Genomic DNA, 24,040 nt, shown 5'->3' on the forward strand with positions numbered 1-24,040 from the left:
ACATAGATACACGCTAAAGTGTTCGTAGATAGAGCCCAGTGCAAAAAAAAATACATATAGATGGTAAGTTAAAATTTCAATTGATTGATGTCTTTTCAAGTTTTTCTTCATCTTCTTCTCGTTGCTTAAAGGCTGGTATCCAAGCATTCCATGCGAAGAACAGCCGATATAACAGTGCTGTAACAGTAGCTCCAATCATTGGACCAACCCAATATATGTAGTGATAGTCCCAACGAGTATCTTTAGTACCTATCACTGCTGGTCCCAGACTTTTGGCTGGATTAACTGAGCCCCCAGTAAAATGAAACCTAAAGGAATTGACAAGGAAAGTTTGATATCATTAATTGCTAACTAATACAGATTGTTAAAAAAAACTTGCACTACACATGTTGTGTTGATATGGCAATATTACACCATATATGGTATTTATTTGAATGGTGTTACACCCTCAATTATAAATTTAGTAATGAGCCTTATCCACAATTACGTCATAACTAGAGGTGTACCGATAATCGGATCGGCTACAACATCGGCCACCGATATGGCATTTTTTACCAATATCGGTATCGGTACAGAACAGCAGGAGGACCGATATCGCTACCGATATTTATACAGTAGCAATAGTTTGTACATAAACGGATTATGCATTGGTTTTCTACGCTATCCACGTGGCTCTGGCCATAGATTCTTTATGCTCTGGCTTATTGTTTACTCTGCAACAAGTGCTACGCTACGAGAAGCCATATAAACACACGAAATTCTAGTATTTGTTGCTGGAAAGCTTATCACAGTCTTTACAAATGAAGCAGTTATAGAGTACCTTTGTAATAAAAGAAGAATCACAGGATAACGGAAACTTGCTGTAGCTACCAGCTTTCTCACAAGTTATTAGAATGCGGAGTAATGCAGAAATATCCGTTTAAGGCTTCATGGGAGTATATCTACATAAAATGTTTGTGGGTGCCTAATTGTCTGGATTGCACAATAGAAACCCAAGCTGTACACCACCACAGAAAGAGTATAGCAATGAATACATGCACATGTTGCTGTAGGGTATACCGTATAGCGGGAAATTTTCGAAAGGTTAAATTTTCGAAAAAGAGTGCTTGATTGGAAATTCGAAAAAATATTTTCGAAACAATGTCTTTTTACCGTGTCGCGCCGTAGATAATTAATTCACGGAGGAAGCTGACAGTGGTTGCGTTGATCACATACATAGCTAGGATTTGCTGCTTTGATTGTTCAGTATAGCTAGATAAACGCTCAATCTGGCTTTGATAGAATCTCGTCTAGCTATCCTAGGGTCTTCCTTCGTAGGTTGAACCATGTTGTTTGGCGGACTTCGCCTCAGTAGCCTGCGAATCGAGCCATAGCTAAGTACATGGCGTTTTTCAGCCCATATAGATGTTTGCTGATAATTATAGTCTTTCCTAGTAATTTCTGATCTCTCGAGCTCTTATAGGCTTCAAACCTCGTAGTGTCATTCATGCTCGCTCATATGCTCGTGCGCGTGGTAGCTATAGCTATATGGCTAGCTACTTGTGTGTGGCCCAGTGCCTACCTATAATACATTAGGCCTATAGCTAACTGGTATTAGCAGAAACTATGCATGTGTACACTTGCAAAAATCATTTATATATATACCCAGCTGTACTTTCTTTGATTGTCACTTCAAAGCCGGGATGTACTATTTTCGAATTTTTCGAAAATATAACCTTTCGAAGATTTCCCGCTATACGGTAGGTAAATGTACACTTTTGTTTGCTTAAAATTAATATTAATGCAAATATCGGATCAATTATCAGTTATCGGCTTCTTTTGGTTGCATCAATATCGGATATTGGTACATGCCAAAAACCCATATCGGTACACCTCTAGTCATAACGCAAAAGAATGGGGGTAGAGCCATTGGAAGGGATAACGTTTCGGGAATATTCCCCGTGAAGAAACCAAGAGAAAACTCTGGTGAGACTTATAGTCTTCCTATGTGGGGCACGCATTTTCACACTTTTCAAAAATGTTAGGTTTCAAAAGCAGACCTAGGACTTTTTGAGAAGCGCAAAAATGCATTCCCCTACATAGCTTTACCAGAGTTTTCACCTGCTTTCTTCATGAGGAACAGCTCAAAATGTTATCCCTACCAATGGCTCTGTGTACATAGTACCCCCACTCTTTTTGCCATTTTTTTTCGTTATGACGTATAGTAGCTAACTGCGGATAAGGCTTATAGAGTTGTATTCTCTAGTATCAGCTTACTACTTTCTACCTATTGTGCAGTACACATGCGTAACATACAATTAAAAAATTATGCTATTAAATTTTCGTGGAATATCAAAACGTGACAACTTTAGTAAATTTATTATCATAGCTTACTGTTCGAAAAACGACCTGGTTACTCTTGTGCTGATACAAGGATTCTACTGGTTGCATGCAGCTACTGTGAAGGATGAAAGCTTGATATTTGGTGACTTTGGTAGTTCAATATTGGCCACTGTGTGGTAGACATTTGTCCACTAAACTGCTTTACTTTGCCAAATTGAGCACAACTTGTGATACAGCTGCACAAATTTAAAGCTCATGGATAAAACCGTACCAACAAAATTCCAAAAAATAGTATATGACATTGCTTTGCAGTGATATTTCCTAGCAACACAAATGATGTAGTTAGTGCTTAGTCTCGTCCCTAGCCGCCCACGCGCTCGATCACGTGAAGGTCATCTGGTGACTTTAGTCCACTTTCTTGACCCTAGTGGAATATTGCTACAAACATGTTTCTTGTGCTCATTCATGCTTACATTCAAATGAATAAACTTTTCATTCACTTAAAGGAGTGTTACTTTATAAAAATCGCTGGAGTGACTATAATGAATGCCGTTAAAACTTTATGTACGAAAACCTTCTTAGCATTCAACTTAGAACAATAATCAACGGCGAAGAAGACCTTTAGACAGCTACTAAGCTAGTTTTTCAGGTGTATACTTTATTAATGCGTACTTCCTGGGCCAAGAAGTTGGACTAACGTTACCAGACGACCTCCGCATGATCAAGTGTGTGGGCGGCTGGGACGAGACTAGTTAATGCTCACGTAAACAAAATAAATATATATAAACTATCAATATATCATTTCTTAGCTGATTTGACATTTCAAAAAAATTATTAATTAAAAAATATAGTAGGGTTCCAGCAATAAACAGTAGTGAAACAAGAGATACATAGCTAATACAGCATAGCTTTGTGCTACATTGGCATATTACTACCATGGTATGTTCATGCAGTTTTCCCACATATGTTGTAACAAGACTCTTGGTTGTAATAACTACCATCATTCAAATATTGTTTCACTTTGTATCACTGGAACTCTTCACTGTAATAGATTAGGGGACATGGTTGTCATGTCAAAGCACAGCTGATTACAGCTTGATCATTAAGGGGCATGGTCATGGACCACAGCATGCTCTGATCAGTAATGGTGTGTCGGCATTTAATAGTGTGTTCTGATCGTTTAGAGGTGTGGTCAGATAATGTCCCCATTTATAAGTTAAGGCTACAACATATTGAACAATAATTATATTTGAGTAGCAGAAATACATGTAAAAGCAATAACAAAAGGGAGGTCATCTATACTTGCAGCTATACTAGTTGGACACTTAAATTTAATTCCTAATTCCGTCATTTATAGATGACCATAGTAGGGATTAAATGTCCACTAGTATAACTGCGGATGTAGATGACCTCCCTTGCTTCATTGCTGTTGTGTATTTCTATTCAAATATAAAATTTCTTACACTTGCTTGTTCACTTTATGACTGGTAAACCAATACATACCACATCAAAGGAAAGAATGGCACCAATCAGATATATAATAAAAGTCAATTAAATGACTTAATGCACACCCTGACTAAGAATTATTGGAAAGCGATGTGACCATTCTGCTTTGTTTTCAGCTTATGCTCTACCCATTACAAACAAAGAACAGTACGAGAAGCACCTCGGCAATCAATCCAGTAAATTATGGACGATTCTCAGCTGCACTAAAACTACCACATGTTACCGCAAATCAACACCTTTGAGGCAGCAGAGAAAGAAATGGGACACAAAGGAGGACAACAAAGGTAAGTCCATGATGCATGCACTGCAGCTGCTGCAGTTGACAAAAAGCAATGTCTCAGGGAATGAGAAATTTTAATTCCAAGGAAACTTGTTGGAAAGGTTTGGGATTGTTCTGAAAGAATTTTTGGGCTTAGTTATGCCTAACCAACACCATCAAGTAGTTATGAAGGAAAAGTGAGGCTGGCTTTGGGAAATATTTTTCGACAAAAAAGCCCAAACCTTCATGATCCCTACTACTTAGTATTGATTGACAAATTCACACTACATCATCTATGACAATTTAAAATGTTTGATGGAAATCAAGAAATCATAGATCTCAATGCAATACTTTTTGATATTAAAAGTTGATGAATGTAACTAATTTGTCAAATTCATCCACTTTTTCTTACATCAAAATTTCACATTGCATGGTACAAGGTAACTCACGTAGCCAAAATCCCAACAGTGACAGAAAATCCCAGCACAACGGGAGCAGCAGGTTTTACCTTGGAACCCTTATCAATAGCAGCATGTAGTGCAACCAGAACTAATACTGAAGTGGTGAGGGCTTCATACAAGATGGCCAACAGCACTGTTGCTGCATCAATGTCATCCTTGGCTGGTAGACTATGCAAATGGTGAACAGCAGCATTGATGGTGCCCTCACTGTAGAGCTGTGGAGAAGTATAAAGGTTAGTAGTAAAGAACTTCATATTGCTGTAAATACCCAATAATATACGTACCACTTGACTTTATTTCTGAAAAGAGTACCCCAAAAGAATTGTTTTAATTCCTATATTTCAAGAAATTTTTTTTTGGTCTAGTTAAGTGTACAAATACAAACCATGCTATATGACATCTACATCATTTATACCAAGACCTAGCTTAAGTCAAATAACTCCTTGGAATCAAACTTCATACCTCCAAGTATACCTTCCTTGATGTATTTCTCAGTATACAACATCAAGAGTAGATGGGCTCTTGATATAACACAAAATTCAAATTTAAATAGAAGACCAATAAATGCTTTTTTGCCTTGATGTTAATTTTCTCATTTCAAAGTGTTGTTTGTAGCACTGTATAGAATTGTCTGCACTTCTGTGACTATAAGTCTATTCAAAACCTGGCACCTATTACTGTTAAAGACTTTATATCCCAGCAACTGACTAAACAGGTTTTGGAACTGCCCAAAATTTGAAGCAATACAGTAATACATTATATAGTTATACAACGGGCACGAGTGCTCTGCCTGATATAAACACACGAGCCTGAGGGCCATCAGGCCCGAAGGCAAGTGCATTTATAAAGGCAGAGCACAAGTGCACGTTGTATAACCGTTATGTACCTCTGAGGGAGAATATCATGAGACAGTTGCAACCCTTATAAAGGCTAGGTTTCTAACATCGATAGTGGGTGGCATAGTTGAACATTGCGGCGACATTCCTTCTACAGTACCGCAGCCACCTGAGATATTGAAAGCTAGTACGCTATGGGAATATCACTAACCTGCATTCGCTGTTCGACTCTCATCATGTAGTGCTGAACATGTGATCACTCAGTCGCCCGTAGTGATTCTCTCCAGCAAAAAAAAGCAGCTAATAGATGGTTTAAGTAACTACTAAACAATACTAGTCTAATTATACTGGCTAAACTCGAAACTGGTGGCATGACAAAAACTGGTTGACACAATCAAACATAATGGTGAGTATTATTTAGAATATAATAGTTTTATTGAGTCATTGTCAAAGTGGACTACAGTTTTATCTGGGTTCAGATGGCACCAGACTAGTAAGGTGTATAAGTATGTTTTTATATATGTAGACTAGAGTTGTGGCCACCGCTTGGCTTTTTCGATCGCCATTGGCTACTTGGTAAACATTATACGTATTGGTGACGTTATGGCCCACAATCGACTTTTACACGTCAGGCTATAATTCGAGTGATCTGTGAGGTGTCTTTCCACCTATTAGGTAAGGTGTCGTAGTGGTCTTGGCTGCCAGCACTTGTGCAATGCTGCACAAAACCACAGCCAGTGCAATATCTGTATATGGCACTGTGGTCGGTGCATTATAAGTTATAATGCACTCGTTGCGGTCTGAAGCAGTGCCATATACAATTATGGCACTGGCGGCGCTTTTGAACTGCCCACGCAGAGTGGTACATACATATTCACACCATGACTGCTAAAATGACATTACTAAGCTAGCAAATGGTACTAAAGGGAAGAACAGGGATTTTGTTCATACCTCCAAGTAGTGCCACAAAACCGTTCACTTTTTGATAAAAGCACCAAATTTCTTATGGGGTTTGTAGCACATGTACTAAGTGATTTTAGAAGGGGAGGCATGGCATGTAAAAAGTCCTTTGGAACCCTACTTTTGGACCTTGACAACAAAACTATTTGTTTACATGGAAAACAATCAAGTTTAAAGGCTGGATCTAGTATTAGACCAGTACTAAGCCTGCAGCTGTGACATAATAGCCCATTTAAAAAGAAGGGTTTTATTAAAGTTTTGCATTTCCAAAGCACACAGTTCTGTAATATCGTGTACAAGGATCATCCTGATGTGTGTCATTTCTTTATCGAAAGTGTATAGCTAACAGAAGTTATCAAATGATGAAGTTTTAATTGGTTACAGGTCGACATAAAATTATTGAAATTCCTCTGTATATACATAAATCAAGCAATTGTTTTCCATGTAAACAAATAGTTTTGTTGTCAAAGTCCAAAAAGTAGGATTCCAAAGGACTTTTTACATGCCTCCCCTTCTAAAATCACTTAGTACATGTGCTACAAACCCCATAAGAAATTTGGTGCTTTTATCAAAAAGTGGACGATGATCTCAATTACAGGGTCTTAGACGCTGCACTAAAGTGCTTATGTAATAACTATAACACAAACAAGAGATGAGATGATAAAGGATTTGAAAGTATTGATACATTGCCCCAAATATGCGAAAGCAGTACATAAATCAGATTTCTTATAAGACAGACAAAAGATCATCTCTTTTATCTAACTCAGCGGCAATTCCAAATAGCTCTATAGACAATTTCAAATTTTGTACCAAGCACAGTTAGAGTATGTAATATCCATGTTAACAAAATAAACAAATGCACAGGATGTATCAATTACAATAATACTTGCATTGCTGACACACTGTCTTGAATACTACAATATGGCGATGTATCAATATATCGCCCCATCTCTAATATCCCATGGTGAACTCAACAAAACACACATTTGAGGTACCTGGTACCCTGTAAATTTTATTACATGACCGTACCAAAGCCATAGAATATGTTGCATTTTCAATCCATTTCATGTACTAATATCTATGATTTTGCTAAATTATGGAATTACCTGTGTTGATAAGATTAATTATAGCCTTTTCCATTACTCCCATATAAATGCTTAGTAGGGGTCATGTACGTATGATTACAACAGAAATAAACGTCGGGATGAATGCCTAGTACAGATTCTGTGCATTGTCATAATCGACGAGATAAATGATCATTTCATGGCCTTTCTTCCGAGCTTAAACCTGTGAAATATACTGATAACCACATCAAGGAGAGTACAATACTGAGGTACGAAAGCAATACATCAAAGATGGTCTCATATTTAAATACCATCTTCATATAGCTACCAAAGTGAGTAGTTTTCACTGGCCCCTAAAACCCAAAACCAGATTCATGAGTTGTAGGAATCATCCATTCACCCAACCCTTACATAAACATACTTGCTATACTAAGAGCTGACTAGCACTATTACCCTAAATGTTTGTCACCACCATTGGCCATAATACATTTTTTGACCTACAAAACTCAGTGTGTCACAAAAGTTATGGTTAAAATGACTACAAGGTCACTAGTTTGTAGCTGAACTCTCTACATGGTGGTTTCTTTGTAACTGAACTCTCTACAAAGTAACTTATTAATACAAGCACTAACACCATGCTGATTATTGTTTAGGCAGCTGCTGCTGTCTCATGCCAACCTGACCCAACAAGCCACAATGATCTATAATGTACTAACACACAAAGGTCAAAACTCCTTTCACTTACACTGACTAAGCCAGCTCCACTGACTGCCCCTAATATATGCATCACTATGTAGCACAATCCAGTAATCACATGTAGTTTGCCTGCTACCATCACACCAAGAGTAACTGCTGGGTTCACAAAACCACCACTAGAAAAAATGTAGTGCAATTAGGGAGTTGATTTATTTATAGACCACAGACCCATCAACCACGCACATACCTGATGTGCATGGTGGCTGCGACTAGCACGCCGTAGGAGAATCCATTTCCAATTCCAACTAGTAATATTGACCCACTCAGGTCACTCGTCACGTCCCTCATACACAACGCGCCAATAAACATCAGTAGTGTCATGGCGCAGAACTCGATGATGCAACCGCGAATTGTCCTGAAGAAGACCCTAGGGCTGCAGATGGCGGGTCCATATCGATGTGTGGTCGTGATGAACTGTCGTGATAGTAGCGGCGTGTTTTCGTGCTGCGATGACTCGAACATGTCGTCAGTTTTGTTATAACTGTATCACCACCAAACGGATATTTTGTATTGTGGGATTCAGCTGCGGCGTGGAAAATGATTGAGCCCTTTGAGGTGCAGCAAAAAGCTGATTACACTGAAGCTGCGATCCTGGCGACCTCCCTGATATCCAACTCACATCTGGGGTTAGTTGCTCATCGGATTAGAAGTTATATTGACCTACTACTACCTAGATTTTTGGGCGGCGCCACACAACTACGAGGTGTGAAAAAATTGGCATAGCAAGGTACAGCTCTAATGTTAACTTTATGCTACTCATGTATAAATGAGTACAGAATTTATCCATATAAAGATACAGCTGGCTCGGAGGCAGTCTTTGAGGCGCTTAAAGTTTGTGTTCCCAGTTACAAGCGCATATATGTTATGGCTAATTTCTCGTTCGGTTCAGCAAGTGGCTTCACAGATATTCAAGCGGCATGGACGAGTGGGCCTGCCACGCGGACTGCTTTGAACAAGCTGTCTCTCAACCAACCTAATTTAGTAAGAATTTAATTAGGGGTCACCCTTGCGTACTGTAACGTGTTGCAGACAGTGGTGGGCCTAGTATTGACAAAGCAGGCCATTCGGTCTTTCCCAGATAAAAAGAGTAAGGTTAATGGTTTATAAATACATGTTTTATTGCTTTTGCTTTCAGATCCTGGCTCTGACCGATACAAGTTTTCTTTCACATTGCGAGACTCACAGAGTGATTATATCAATGCTACTTGCTGGGGAAATGAGCAACCAATCTATAAAATATTTCAAACCTTCCGAATCAATGATATCAGTAAGCATTTGTAGTTTGGGATGAGTATGTATTACCTTTCAACTCTGTGATTTTGTCAGCTGTATTTACTAATATGGTAAGAATTCCATGGCTTATTTTGAGCACAAAATGACCTAGACACAACTGTTAACAACCATTGAGAATTGTGACCTTTTGATTAAGGGCTTTTATTTTGTATTACAGTCGAAGTGAAGAATGTACTGGTTCAGGTGAAGGCTGGTGGAGATGTGGAGGATAAGTGGGGACCAACTACACCAAGGTGATCACTATGTGTTGTGTGTTTCCAAATTAATTGTAATTTGGCACACTTGCATCAAGAGTATATAATAGAAACCAAGAGTGTCGAACGGTGTATTAGCCCGTGATTAATGATTGCGTAAAGTAACACGGATATTTCAGTAATTGTTTGTTTACGCAAAATGGTAATTTGAAATGTGTACGTGGCAACAGGTCTTTGTTCGCCAGTTTTCTGTGTTATTCAACCAAGTATTCAACAGTTATTGTACAAAGAAAGTGTAGTAAGGACCCAAGATAACTCCAGCTCGCTAAAACAACGGTTGCACAAACGAGCGTGTTGAGTGTTTTGCATGTATTGTGCAAATAATGTCACGAGTCAACAAGGAAATTAATGAGTTGATATCAGTGCCTATGGCATCACAGCAGTGTGAAGAGCAGGTGTATAAAAGAGTTGATTAGGATGATGAATAGTAGTCACAAGTTGTTGCTTATGGTACCACAGGTTTATGAAGTACCAGCCATGATGTGGAGCACGGACCACACCTACTTTACAGATAACACAAAATAGTCATTCTACAAGGAAGCTTATCCACGTACATAGGTCATTGGTAAAGTCCTCTAATAGTTTAGTAGAGACAAAAGAGTCTTAAAACACTCGAGAAAATGGATGGGTGTTAAACAGAATTTCTGTGATATCTCTGGAGTTGTCCATTCATCATAACAAATGTAGCTGCAACAATAGACTCTGCTCCCATAATTGAAGTCTTTTAGGCATGCTTATAAAATGAATGGAGTAGCTAAACTCATGTTGGCTTTGCCCAAGGTGGGCTATTAGCCTGCAATGTGCTTGTAAGAGCATAGCAAATCAGTGATCAAAAAAGAGTGGGATGTGCAATGCTTTGAGGTCTTTCTGCTCATTAGGTCTCTAACCATTTTAAAGGCCTTTTAGCAGGTCTCTCAGTGGATTTTGAAGACCTCATTATCTTCCAAAGATCAAAACATATTATGCATACCATTATCTAATATTAATTGGCTATATTTCACATACTGTAAATAACAAAAGTTTAGCTGAGCAAAATTTGATGAATTTGGTAAATTTTCTGCCAATTTTTTATTCACTAACTACCTAATGCATGTAGTTGAGTATTCACATTACCCACTCTTCCCTGCAGTACAATTGAGCTCAACTTGAGTGCGGTTCACTCTACAGTCAGCTTGTACAGTGGATGGGACTACACAGAGTTTGCTAGTTTAGCTCACATTCCTATCAGACCTGCTAGTGAGTGTTACAAGTTGAAGGATGTGCTAACTGGTGGACACAAGCTAAGTGGGTCACATGTTAACCTACTGGTGGCTGTGAAGAGTGTAAGTGTATTTAGTACTGTATGAGACCAGGCTGACTTATTAACATGTATTGTATGGCCAGAATTTTGTAATGTGCAAAAACATTTTTTGAGAATGCGTGACTGATTCATCAAGCCTGCTTTTTTGATGATAAATGTTCACAGAAATATTGTCATGCTAACTACATTATATTAATAAAAATGTTTAATTTACCAACTGAAAATCCATTGTATGATTGTCATATTATACTTTCTTATTATGTAAATGAGCTTTAAGATCAAGGTTGATCCTATCAAACTATTATATGCTGGGTGTTGTAATTGTTACAGATTGGAGTTCCAAAGAACTTTGTTTCAAAAGGAGGAAAACCCTTCACAAAGAATGAAGTGATTGTCCTTGATGAAACTTGTCTACACTTCAGTATACTGATGTAAGCGGCCCAAGAACTTCACTGTGATGGATTTATCTTTAATTAGGTGGGACACAGAGTTGATTGATTTATCTCAAACATGGACGCCAAAGGAAAATGGTTAGGGACAAGTGGCATATATATGGACCCATTTTTTGTGGACACCTCTTCTCATTACCATTGCTGCCATTTTAAAGTAACAAATGATCAAGATAGGCTAGTAGAGCAATCAACCACTCTAATAATATGGCCAGTTTTCACACTTTTAGAAACTTGTAGCCACTTAATTTCTGCCTAAACCATCTCAGAGCTTCTATTTTTCTGCAAGTTTCCCACACCCCTTTCTTCCTTCCATCACAGGCTGATGGGTATTTGCCATGTAGTTGATTTTCAATACCAAAGTTACTCCTAACTCTCTCAGGGGCGTAGGAAGATATTTAACTTTTGGGTGCCCAGTGGTAAAGCTGAAGACAAAAAAAAGAGGTTTTGAGCTGATAGCAATGGCTGCTACATCGTTGACTACACTACTTCTCTGAATGAATACTGTGACTGCTTTATTACAATTACTGACTGCTCTATTAGAACATCTTAATTGTTTCAGTAATATATAGTACAGTGTGCTAACACCCGTTTGTTACGCCACTGGGAATATTTATGGATGCCCAAGCACTCATGGCACCCATGCTTCCTATGTCCCTGTCTCTGGCCTGTTATACTACTCCTGCATACACTAACTTGTGTATCATGCCTTATAGTGATCTTCTTGGTTGATGTCAAAGTGACGTTTGATGAGTTCAAGCAATCAATGGTAGGTACATGTGATCAGAAGACAATAATCACAACTAATCCAGGTACAGTATTATCCATTATGCTGTAGTAATAGTCATGTTGTTTAGAATGTCAACAAGCTCACAATTTATACCGCTACATGCAGTCACTACAGTTGAGTAATGATGAGTGGGAGGATGATGATGATGGTAGGTAACTAGCTATGATCATACAGGGTTCTGCCCACACTGGTCGGCAGTGGTTCAAAGTGACCAGTACCCTCTTAAATCCGACCAGTACAATTCTTACATATATCACTGATACATGTGCAATATACCCTAATATAACACACAGCATATCAGTCATGTTAACTTTAGGCCACCACTCAGGAATTTCTGGGCAGAACCCTGATCATATAGTGTATGTTGTGGAGTTATAGTATATAGTTAGGCATGTACGTATGTTATATTAGAAGTTTTTAAAAGAATAATGACCAAGTTGTCCTACTTAACTAACCACCTAGAGAATTTATGCAGCTATCTTTGTTTAGGGGTGGTTTCAGTGCCATTCATTACATTTCACAATAACTAATAGAGACGTGGACCCTACATGTACACTTCATGTTTTTGCAGGTAGCAGTAGTAATGCTGAAGTGATGACTGTTGGGAAATTTGTGGAGCACCAATCGAGCAAGCCGAGTGGCAGCGGTCATTGTGCTATCATCTATGGCTTCCTCACAATGCTGGATATTGATGGCAATGTGAAGAGGATCACTGCACACAGATGGTATAATTATACAGTAAACAGAATTTTTCAGAGTTGGGGATAAATAGTGTTCATTATAGTTAGTTATGTATACGGTATAACTAGCTACAGCTCTTGTGTCTAGTAGTTTAGCATTCAACCATACTATAACAGCCATTTCTGTTGAGATCAATGTTAGAAAATTAATGGACTTTATTTAAACTGTCACTATTCTGTCAAAAGTTTGAGTGGTAGCACAAGACTTTGTGTGTTGTGTCTGAGGTTATTGTGCAATAGAATTTTATCTTTTACATCACGATTTGTAAAATCACTATTTTTATTATACAGTTCTACTTGCAAGTTTCGTGTGAAGGATGACAGCACATCTTGTCCCAACCAGTCATGTACCTCACATCAATTGGGATCATTCTCAGTCAACATGGAGTTTAATGTGTTAGTGTCATTCTGTGATCATACTGGTAGTGTGGATGGAGTAGTGTTGGCTGGTAGTGTGGCTGAGGATATTCTACAATGTTCCGTAAGTATGTGTGTTGTGTTTGTTTGTGTGCACTAAGTAGGTTTCTGTAGTTTCAATAGAATCCTAAATTTTAACACAGTGGTAGTCTAACTATTTTATCATTTATCTAATGGACAACTATATATGTACCACTGTATTTCAGTAGCTGCATGCAAATGCACTTGACTAACATCCATTATAGGCATTAAACACTCAGCAATCAGAGGTGTAGCTACAATGTAGGCAGGTGAGGCAGTTGCCTCACCAAATGTGACTGGATTTTGGAAAAACGATCCAAATCGCACATTAGAAGTTTCTAGATAAACGGTTTTAAAGAATTCAAGCCAGCATAGCTCTCCAAGGATAGCAAACATGCGTATGAAACTTACATCAATCTGTTACCTTTCAGACCAGTACCTGTAGCTGCTTGTAGAGTTTCCCGCCAAATAAGATAGAAAATCTGAGCTGTTGGACGAGCGAAGTAGTATTACGAGTGCTCACAAAGGGTTGGGGGGTGGCGGGATGGGCAAGGGTTAGACTTCAAAATGGAGGCAGACCACGATTGGAGTCCAGAGACGAGATTACAGGGCTGTGCTGGCACCTTAGTGGTTGATATGTATCAAAATCCACAGAAAAAATGTCTGGCCTACATTATCAGGCTGTCCGTAAACCACTGATTCTTGCCAAGCCAGGTCCTTCACAAGGTGTAAAGTGTAAAGCCACCATTCGAGCTCTACAAACCCCCAGAAAAGACGTCTATTGAAACCAGCCTCGAGTAGTTTGAGTGGTACTGAGTGTAAAACCTACTAGTACAATAGTGTAGCTATCTACCGGTGGTGTTAGTTTGATTTTGCCTGGTGTGCGATTTGGATCGGTTTTGAAAAATCTGGTCACAAATATTGGTTAGATGCATTGAAAGCTGGCATTAACAAAGTTTATATGCTGTTTAGTTTAACTTATTGAACATAGTAAGAGTCCATCCAGGGAAGCTCCAGGTGGTTACTGCATGAGGTTTCACTGAACTGGTCAAGCAAGATCGATATACTCTAATAGAACACTCACCCTAATACAACAGTCAAGCAAATTTTTAATGTAATAGTTTTGATAAACTGCTCTCACAATCAATCTCAGATGGTCTAAATTTCCCAGGGGAGCATACACCAGACCCCCTGGATTGACATGTTTTACATGCTATATTATACCAGTGCTTATACAATATATACTTCTCAAGTCTATATGCATAATATACTATATCATGAACCACGATAGTGGGTTCATAATAGGGATCGCCCATGTTTTTTGCAAAAATCCTAATAGAACGCACACCTAAAAACCACCTTGAAAAGCATCCTTCAACTCAAAACAACCCTCTGGTGGTTCTTTGCAATGAGTATAGGTCCACTAGTAAGTATCAAGTGAAAAGGAAACAGTATGTGTATTTCAGACAACACTGAAATATGCCCGTTTGTTTATATTATTATTATTCATAATCAAGACACATGATAGTGTGTTGTGCGGCCCAAGAAGCCGGCGCGCCACACCGTGAGTATATTAACAGGAAGAAAGAAAACGCAATTTTCACACCTATGTAGCTCTGTGATCCCTTATCCGATTGGAACCAAATTTGCTAGAGACAATTTGCTAATTTGCCCAGTTAGGGGAGTCTACATACCAAATTTGAAGAAAATCGCTGTAGCCATTTCCGAGATACAAGCAAACAAAATTTCGTTTTAATTTCTTCGTTTTTTTCTTCATCTTCTTCATTTCGCACACTTCGCAAAATTCGCCATAAAACACGAATGCGTGCTTGGATTGGGCTGAAATTTGGCACACTTAAAGGGCTCATTAAGGTTACGGAATAGTTTAAAATGCGTGGGCGGAACAAATTACAAAACCTGCTTTAAACCAAGCAGGGATAAATAATTTCAACAACTGTGTTGTGTTAGCAATACAACTAATTGTGCTTGTTTGTTTTTACTACAGAACAACGACTGTTTGTGGGTGTGTGGTCTACAATAGAGCGATGTTTTATAAAAACGCCGCCAAAAACCAGACTAACAGATTACTGAATCCTTATAATTTCAACACAAGTGGCTAAACAATTTAAATATCTAGGTCCTGTGGAAGCGATTTTTTAAGTTACTGGTTGTATAGACGTTTTATTGAACTTTTAGTAGTTTTTTCGAGTGAAACAAGCTCTTTGAAGGCATGTATCTGAGTCACTGGGAAGAAACACGCCAAAAACGCTTCCACAGGACCTAATAAATTTAATATACAATATCACTATGCCCCAGAAAAGCCAATAGAGCCTACAGCTTTTGCTGTATTTGGCGGCGGAAAAACATAGTAGTGACAGCTGGAGCTGAGCAATGTACAGGCTGGCTTACTTGTGTTACTACAACAAATTGTAGTGTTCCACCTGCCTCAAACTACACTGTAGCTACATAAAAACATTAAATATGAAGGGCTTCACCTTCATTTAAAACTTTTTACGCTGCTAGTCTGGTTTTATGGGCTTCTCAAAAAGTATCGATAGGCATTCAAAACTTTGAACGATTGCCCGTGACTATACCGTAACCTTAAGGCGGATCTCCGTACCAACTTTGGTAGGAATCCGATGAACATTCACGGAGTTATTACCGATTATTTGCGTAAAATAAGATCGAAGGTCTGTCACGCCTACAGGGTAAACCCCTTGGAGGGATCAGTTGAAAATTGATATGTAGATGGAGCAACCATCGTAGGAGTGCCTTTTAGTGGTTTGAAAGGAATCGGGATAAAGACCATGGAGATATGACACAAAACCCAACCTGTGTCAAAATTATGCGATCGATTTTTATGAATAAAAAAACTATTAGTTTTCGTGTCTACCAGGCAAACCGCTTAGAGCAACGAGCTGAAAATCAGTATGTAGCTGGAATAATCATCATAGAAAGTTCTTGCAGTAGTACAGAAGAATCGGTTTACACTCTTGAGTTATGATTCGAAAGGCAACTACGTGCAGCAAATGCGAGATTGAGATACTCTAATAGAACAGTCACCCTAATAAAGCTATCAGCTGCATGTATAATTTACACAGTTATATTACATTGCAAGTTATTCTGTAGGGAATTCAGCTACAAACAAGTCACCCTGTAGTCAGATCAGCTATAAGAAGGTACCTAATAGAGAGTTCAGCTACAAAGAAGCCATCACGTAGAGAGTTCAGCTCAAATAAATCACCCTGTAGAGAATCCAGCTACAAACAAATAGCCCTGTAGAGAGATCTGCTAGAAGAAGTTACCTTGTAGAGAGTTCAGTTACAAAGAAACAATCATGCAAAGAGTTTAGCTGCAAACAAATCACCCAGTAGAAAGTTCCGCTATGAACAGATAACACTGTAGAGAGTTCAGTTAGAAACAAGTCATCCTGTAGATAGATCAGCTAGAAGAAGTCACTTTGTAGAGAGTTCAGCTACAAAGAAACCACCATGTAAGAGAGTTCAGATTCAAACAAATTACCTGTAGAGAGTTCAGCTAGGAACAAGTCACCCTGTAGAGAGATCAGAATCACCCGTAGAGAGTTCAGCTAGGAACAAGTCACCCTGTAGAGAGATCAGCTAGAAACAAGTCACCCTGTAGAGAGTTCAGCTAGAAGAAGTTACATTGTAGAGAGTTCAGCTACAAAGAAACTACCATGTAGAGAGTTCAGCTGCAAGCAAATCGCCCTGTAGAGAATTCAGCTACAAACAAATCACCCTGTAGAAAGATCAGCTAGAAGAAGTTACCTTGTAGAGAGTTCAGCTACAAACAAATCACCCTGTAGAGAGTTTAGCTACAAACAAGTCACCATGTAGAGAGTTCAGCTAGAAGAAGTTACATTGTAGAGAGTTCAACTACAAACAAATCACCCTGTAGAGAGTTCAGCTACAAACAAGTCACCCTGTAGAGAGATCAGCTAGAAACAAGTCATCCTGTAGAGAGTTCAGCTAGAAGAAGTTACATTGTAGAGAGTTCAGCTACAAAGAAACTACCATGTAGAGAGTTCAGCTGCAAGCAAATCGCCCTGTAGAGAATTCAGCTACAAACAAATCACCCTGTAGAAAGATCAGCTAGAAGAAGTTACCTTGTAGAGAGTTCAGCTACAAATAAATCACCCTGTAGAGAGTTTAGCTACAAACAAGTCACCATGTAGAGAGTTCAGCTAGAAGAAGTTACATTGTAGAGAGTTCAGCTACAAACAAATCACCCTGTAGAGAGTTCAGCTACAAACAAGTCATCCTGTAGAGAGTTCAGCTAGAAGAAGTTACATTGTAGAGAGTTCAGCTACAAAGAAACTACCATGTAGAGAGTTCAGCTGCAAGCAAATCGCCCTGTAGAGAGTTCAGCTACAAACAAATCACCCTGTAGAGAGTTTAGCTACAAACAAGTCACCATGTAGAGAGTTCAGCTAGAAGAAGTTACATTGTAGAGAGTTCAGCTACAAACAAATCACCCTGTAGAGAGTTCAGCTACAAACAAGTCACCCTGTAGAGAGATCAGCTAGAAACAAGTCATCCTGTAGAGAGTTCAGCTAGAAGAAGTTACATTGTAGAGAGTTCAGCTACAAAGAAACTACCATGTAGAGAGTTCAGCTGCAAGCAAATCGCCCTGTAGAGAATTCAGCTACAAACAAATCACCCTGTAGAAAGATCAGCTAGAAGAAGTTACCTTGTAGAGAGTTCAGCTACAAATAAATCACCCTGTAGAGAGTTTAGCTACAAACAAGTCACCATGTAGAGAGTTCAGCTAGAAGAAGTTACATTGTAGAGAGTTCAGCTACAAACAAATCACCCTGTAGAGAGTTCAGCTACAAACAAGTCATCCTGTAGAGAGTTCAGCTAGAAGAAGTTACATTGTAGAGAGTTCAGCTACAAAGAAACTACCATGTAGAGAGTTCAGCTGCAAGCAAATCGCCCTGTAGAGAGTTCAGCTACAAACAAATCACCCTGTAGAGAGTTTAGCTACAAACAAGTCACCATGTAGAGAGTTCAGCTAGAAGAAGTTACATTGTAGAGAGTTCAGCTACAAACAAATCACCCTGTAGAGAGTTCAGCTACAAACAAGTCACCCTGTAGAGAGATCAGCTAGAAACAAGTCATCCTGTAGAGAGTTCAGCTAGAAGAAGTTACATTGTAGAGAGTTCAGCTACAAAGAAACTACCATGTAGAGAGTTCAGCTGCAAGCAAATCGCCCTGTAGAGAATTCAGCTACAAACAAATCACCCTGTAGAAAGATCAGCTAGAAGAAGTTACCTTGTAGAGAGTTCAGCTACAAATAAATCACCCTGTAGAGAGTTTAGCTACAAACAAGTCACCATGTAGAGAGTTCAGCTAGAAGAAGTTACATTGTAGAGAGTTCAGCTACAAACAAATCACCCTGTAGAGAGTTCAGCTACAAACAAGTCACCCTGTAGAGAGATCAGCTAGAAACAAGTCATCCTGTAGAGAGTTCAGCTAGAAGAAGTTACATTGTAGAGAGTTCAGCTACAAAGAAACTACCATGTAGAGAGTTCAGCTGCAAACAAATTGCCCTGTAGAGAATTCAGCTACAAACAAATCGCCCTGTAGAGAGATCAGCTAGAAGAAGTTACCTTGTAGAGAGTTCAGCTACAAACAAATCACCCTGTAGAGAGTTCAGCTACAAACAAGTCGCCCTGTAGAGAGATCAGCTAGAAGAAGTTACATTGTATAGAGTTCAGCAGTTTAGCTGCAAACAAATCGCCCTGTAGAGAATTCAGCTACAAACAAATCGCCCTGTAGAGAGATCAGCTAGAAGAAGTTACCTTGTAGAGAGTTCAGCTACAAACAAATCACCCTGTAGAGAGTTCAGCTACAAACAAGTCGCCCTGTAGAGAGATCAGCTAGAAACAAGCCACCCGTAGAGAGTTCAGCTAGAAGAAGTTACATTGTATAGAGTTCAGCAGTTTAGCTGCAAACAAATCGCCCTGTAGAGAATTCAGCTACAAACAAATCACCCTGTAGAAAGATCAGCTAGAAGAAGTTACCTTGTAGAGAGTTCAGCTACAAACAAGTCATCCGGTAGAGGGATCAGCTAGAAGGACCACCTTGCAGAGAGGTCAGCTACAAAGAAATCACCCTGCTTTATCTTTTCTTCTTTCTGTAGTAGTAAAGAAAAAAAATGACAGGTTAAAAAGCCCCTTTGGGGTATACAAATACAGAAAGAAGTGAAATCTAATCCAAAGCTTGGCACAAAATTCACTTGAATTGTTGTTATTAAAATTTTTACCATTAATCTACCATCACAGCCATTTCTTGGCCGCCACCTTGGATTTCACATCTTTTTTCACCATAGCCTTTCTCAGGGCCGCACTCTTTTTTTACAGCTTGGCTGTTTTGGATTAGATAGTATTATCATTATTCTTTCACAGGCATAGCGAAGTTTACAAGGAGAATCCTGGGATAAGAAGTAGCAAGGCTTGCTGAATGGATCATTGTGCATGTCCATGACCTATTTTTGATTTTGTTTTCGGATGGAAACAGCCCAAACCGGGCCGTTTCTTCTTGCCAAAATGCCATTACGCTCGAGAAGCCATACAAGATCACGCTCAAAGTTTGGTTTTTTGGTGTGCGCTGCTTGTGGCTAATAGAATCTGTCTTTATTAAACTCAGTATAGGCCAGGAAGCTTAATCTGGACTGATGACATTGTTGCAAGGTGATTTTTTCGCTCCGTGATTATTGTACATGGGCGGGTTATCCTGATTAATACTCTAATAGAGCAGTCATGTAAATACTCTAATAATGCAGTCAAGTGTATAACAACAATCCTTGCACTGAATTTGACAGCTATTAAAGGCACCAGTAATGTAAATTGTAGCTCATATTGGGAGACTCTCAGTCTGTATGTATATTGCAATTTGATCAGTTTCATGTTTGTACTGAAACGTTGACGGCATTGCTATGCAGAATGCAAAATTACACTATTCACCACAGTTTTTATTATCTATCAAAGAAATCCATGTTAATTTGTACACATGATATTATAGTCAATAGAGTGAGAAGATATAGCTGAGGAGATGATGTGTTCCAACAACTTGCAGCAAATACTAGTCAATGATATAGGTCTATAGTTTGATGGATTAGTATGCGGGCCTTTCTTGTATACTGGTGTTACATATACCCTCTGAAGGGAGTTCACCCTGATGAATAATGCAGTCAAGTATATAACAACAATCCTTGTACTGAATTTGACAGCTATTAAAGGCACCAGTAATGTAAATTGTAGCTCATATTAGGAGACTCTCAGTCTGTATGCACATTGCAATTTGATCAGTTTCATGTGTGTACTGAAATGTTGACGGTGTTACTATGCAGAATGCAAAATTACACTATTCACCACAGTCTTCTTCATAATCCATTACTAAATTAATAAAAAGTACACAAACTAGATGAATAAAAAATTGTAAAATGGGAATAGGGATCGCTGGGATGGTAATGTAAACCACAAATCCCTATTTTGACTCACTTCAAAATGACAGAGCATGTAAGTAAATATTTATGACAGAGAGTCAAAATAGGGATTTGTGGTTTACATTACCACCCCAGCGATCCCTTCTTGTTTTGTGGCTTTTTCAGTGATCCCTATTCCTATTTTAAAATTTCCAATTTTTTATTCATCTATATATATATATATATATGTGCATTCTTTGCAATTACCATAATAGTAGGACTAAAATTACCTCCATCCAGATTCAATCTTGTAACTATTACTTTTCAACTATTTCCTGGGGGTATGCCCCCAGACCTCCTTATCTGGAGCATGCTATGCATGCTGAGTGTACTTGCACACTAGAGTGCATGCATCATTCATAAGCACTGCAAGGTCTGCCTCACCTATTTAAAATTTGGAGCTATACCCCTGGTAATTAACACTTTACTTTTCACCTCCTGCTGCATTAAAAATAATTGAAATACTAATAGAGCAATCAAAGGTACGGCTTAGTCACAACTTTTGCCCTGCAGTAGTTCGTACTGTTATTGCTAACTAAAAGTAGCCTAAAATCCAATACTATGTGCGTGCGTGTGTGTGTTTGTGTGAGGCAGCACAGCCAAGTGGTTAGATGAGACCTGGACAGTCCTCCTGTGGTTTACTAGTCCTGTCACAGTAGGATTTGCCTGAGTGCTGCATAACAGCATTGGAACCGAGTTAGGTCAACTGGGTCACACTTTGTCTGGGGCATCCGAGCCTGACTTGCTCTATAGAATATTCAGGTCTGGATGATGTGTAAAATGAATTAATTAGTTTGATGATGTGGAAACAGAATTAAAAATAACATTGCTGTCTGGGTCAGTGAGTTAAATGGGTCAGCAGTAGTGACCCGGTTTCAACGCTGGTGCACAGGCATCCCAGATCCCAATGCTTGTTCACTGGTTGACAATAGCTGTGTTTTGTGCAGCTGCCAGAGGTTTTGTTTTGCTTTGAGGGAGTGTGTGTGATGTGTGTGTGTGTACTGCCTCACTACCCTGGTGACCTGGGGAAACACATGCTCAACTATACCATCTCCCATATAGCAGTATTGGTTTGTTGTGGAACTTCAGGTTCCATTGTTGACTTAAGATTTTACCTCTCAATGATTAGGTGATAGCAATTCAGATTATTTGAACTACAAAGATTTTGGTCTGCTTCTACTACAGTAATGTCAGCACTGCAAACTTTGCATCTTGTGGTACTGATGGGCTCCTGATAATGTACTGAAGGGTTGCAGTGTCAAGTATATAGTAGTCATGACAAAAGTTTGGATTTTGGTGAAAATTTCTCAAATTCTTGTGGTTGTTCAGCAATTTAGTCATACACATACTTGTTAACATTTAAGCCTTTGTCCTGTTGTTGTTGCTGTGCCTAGAAATACTTTGTTGTTGTTCTAATTTAACAATTCAGTGGCCATTTTAAACTACATGGTTGGAAATGTATTTTTACGTATTTACAGTCTTACAACCTCAGCTGGTCTAATTTAGAGTGGTTTATTTGGAGATTTATACTGCTCTGAAAACTGCTCCAGCCTGCATCAGTTTGCTAATACAAACAATCTACTAGCTGTGTTTGGGACCTACTTGATGTACCTACTATAATGAAATGGCCTCATTAATAGAGTCATTAAGAGAATGTACTGTGTGACTCAGTGTGTTATGTGGTGGATGCTCCATGTATTTTGGCATTGCAGGTGCATGAATTCATTACACTGAATGTTGAGAGAAGGACAGAAATGAAAGCTAGGCTATTACTGGAACGATTTAAAGTTGTGGTCAGATCACAGGTACCCACTAGTAGTATGACCAATATACACAGGTGTGTGGTCTCATCTTACAGGGGTTTGCTACACAACGAAAACCACTCTCCAGGGTTGTGTCCATCAGTCATGCTGACCTTGAGGAAGTTTCTGAACAATTCAGTCTATTATGAATGAATGATTCCGATATTGCCTCTCCAAATACATGAATGAAGATAAAGTATAAGATTATCACTACTAAAAATATTATTATGTTGTGAAATTGTATACGTTTTGAGTTAATCTCACCAATGGTTTGTTGAACATGCTACTATTACTGTGTTTGATGTACCCATCATACACTGAAGGCTAAAGTTGCTACAATTTTGTGCTTGTCTGGCTCGATACAAGCTCTGTAGTGTGCATGTGTATTGTGTATTTGTTCATATGTGTGTGTGAGTGTGTGTGTGCACGCATTTGTAGTGTTTCAAAAAGATCAAGAATTCCATATAATATTATGTATAATGTATATTCTACACCACAACCATGAAACTTAGTAAGGGGAATTCCATTAAAAAAATAACCCTTACAGCATTCACAATCTCAGTTGACAGTGTATCCAGTTATTTTTTTTAACTGGTCCTGTTATTCATCTAATTTCTTAAATCGATCAAAATGTGAATGTATTGACAGCATCATTACAAGACTGACAAACACTGCAACAAGTGCCACTCCACTCCACGGATACTGATACAGATACCAACAACCTGCAAACTTTTCTGTCACAATTTGCTCTTGGTAGAATGTTTGAACATTTATAAAATCCAAATCTTTATAACCATGTACCAAACTCTGGTCCCACATAAACACCCATGTATTCTATATGTGTAATGTATTGGTTCCAGGTTAACGCAATCCATTACATTGTATCATTGGTAGAATTCTATGGTCATCTATGAGTGATCACACACATAACTAAATACTCATGTGGTGTCAGTGAAATGGAGTTAATATAATTTGGTCTTTTAAACAATAGTGTATAGCTGAAAGATGAAAATTAAATATAACCCATTTGAGGAATAAAGGTGGATGATAGGACAGGAATGTGCAAGTGCTGCAGTGCTTATCCATATAAACACTATCAAGTGATTGTCTCCCATCCTGTTGATCAAGTGGCTATTAAAATATTTATACCTTATATAGAATTTAAAATTTTTAGTGGCTTTGTAAAATTCCCCTGTGCAATGTGATAGACCTGATAAGCAAAACACACTCTGTTTCCCAAAAAAACCACCTGATCTTGATCATCAACAGTATCTGTACTTTTAACTCTTCTCACTATCTTT

At 38.6% G+C, this 24,040-nt stretch overlaps 2 protein-coding genes across 2 annotated transcripts; one reads left to right on the forward strand and one right to left on the reverse strand.

Moving 5' to 3' along the window:
* Window positions 1–3: 3 nt before the first annotated feature.
* Window positions 4–8,848, reverse strand: LOC136251101 (aquaporin-like). Its single transcript, XM_066043484.1, has 4 exons — window positions 8,352–8,848; window positions 8,154–8,280; window positions 4,537–4,763; window positions 4–308 (listed from the first exon to the last, which is right to left on the reverse strand). Exons 1-4 carry the CDS (start codon window positions 8,624–8,626, stop codon window positions 77–79), a joined length of 861 nt encoding a protein of 286 aa, XP_065899556.1. The 5' UTR covers window positions 8,627–8,848; the 3' UTR covers window positions 4–76.
* LOC136251097 (meiosis-specific with OB domain-containing protein-like) lies at window positions 8,638–23,218 on the forward strand. Its single transcript, XM_066043480.1, has 15 exons — window positions 8,638–8,790; window positions 8,839–8,891; window positions 8,941–9,145; window positions 9,194–9,251; window positions 9,300–9,431; window positions 9,615–9,690; window positions 10,841–11,033; window positions 11,342–11,442; window positions 11,489–11,541; window positions 12,177–12,272; window positions 12,318–12,398; window positions 12,822–12,975; window positions 13,282–13,471; window positions 22,650–22,742; window positions 22,796–23,218. The coding sequence occupies exons 3-15, from the start codon at window positions 9,029–9,031 to the stop codon at window positions 22,886–22,888; spliced, it is 1,437 nt and encodes a 478-aa protein (XP_065899552.1). The 5' UTR covers window positions 8,638–8,790; window positions 8,839–8,891; window positions 8,941–9,028; the 3' UTR covers window positions 22,889–23,218.
* Window positions 23,219–24,040: the final 822 nt, after the last annotated feature.

This window comes from Dysidea avara, chromosome 3, assembly GCF_963678975.1.
Source record: "Dysidea avara chromosome 3, odDysAvar1.4, whole genome shotgun sequence".
In the NCBI taxonomy this organism is placed as follows: domain Eukaryota; kingdom Metazoa; phylum Porifera; class Demospongiae; order Dictyoceratida; family Dysideidae; genus Dysidea; species Dysidea avara.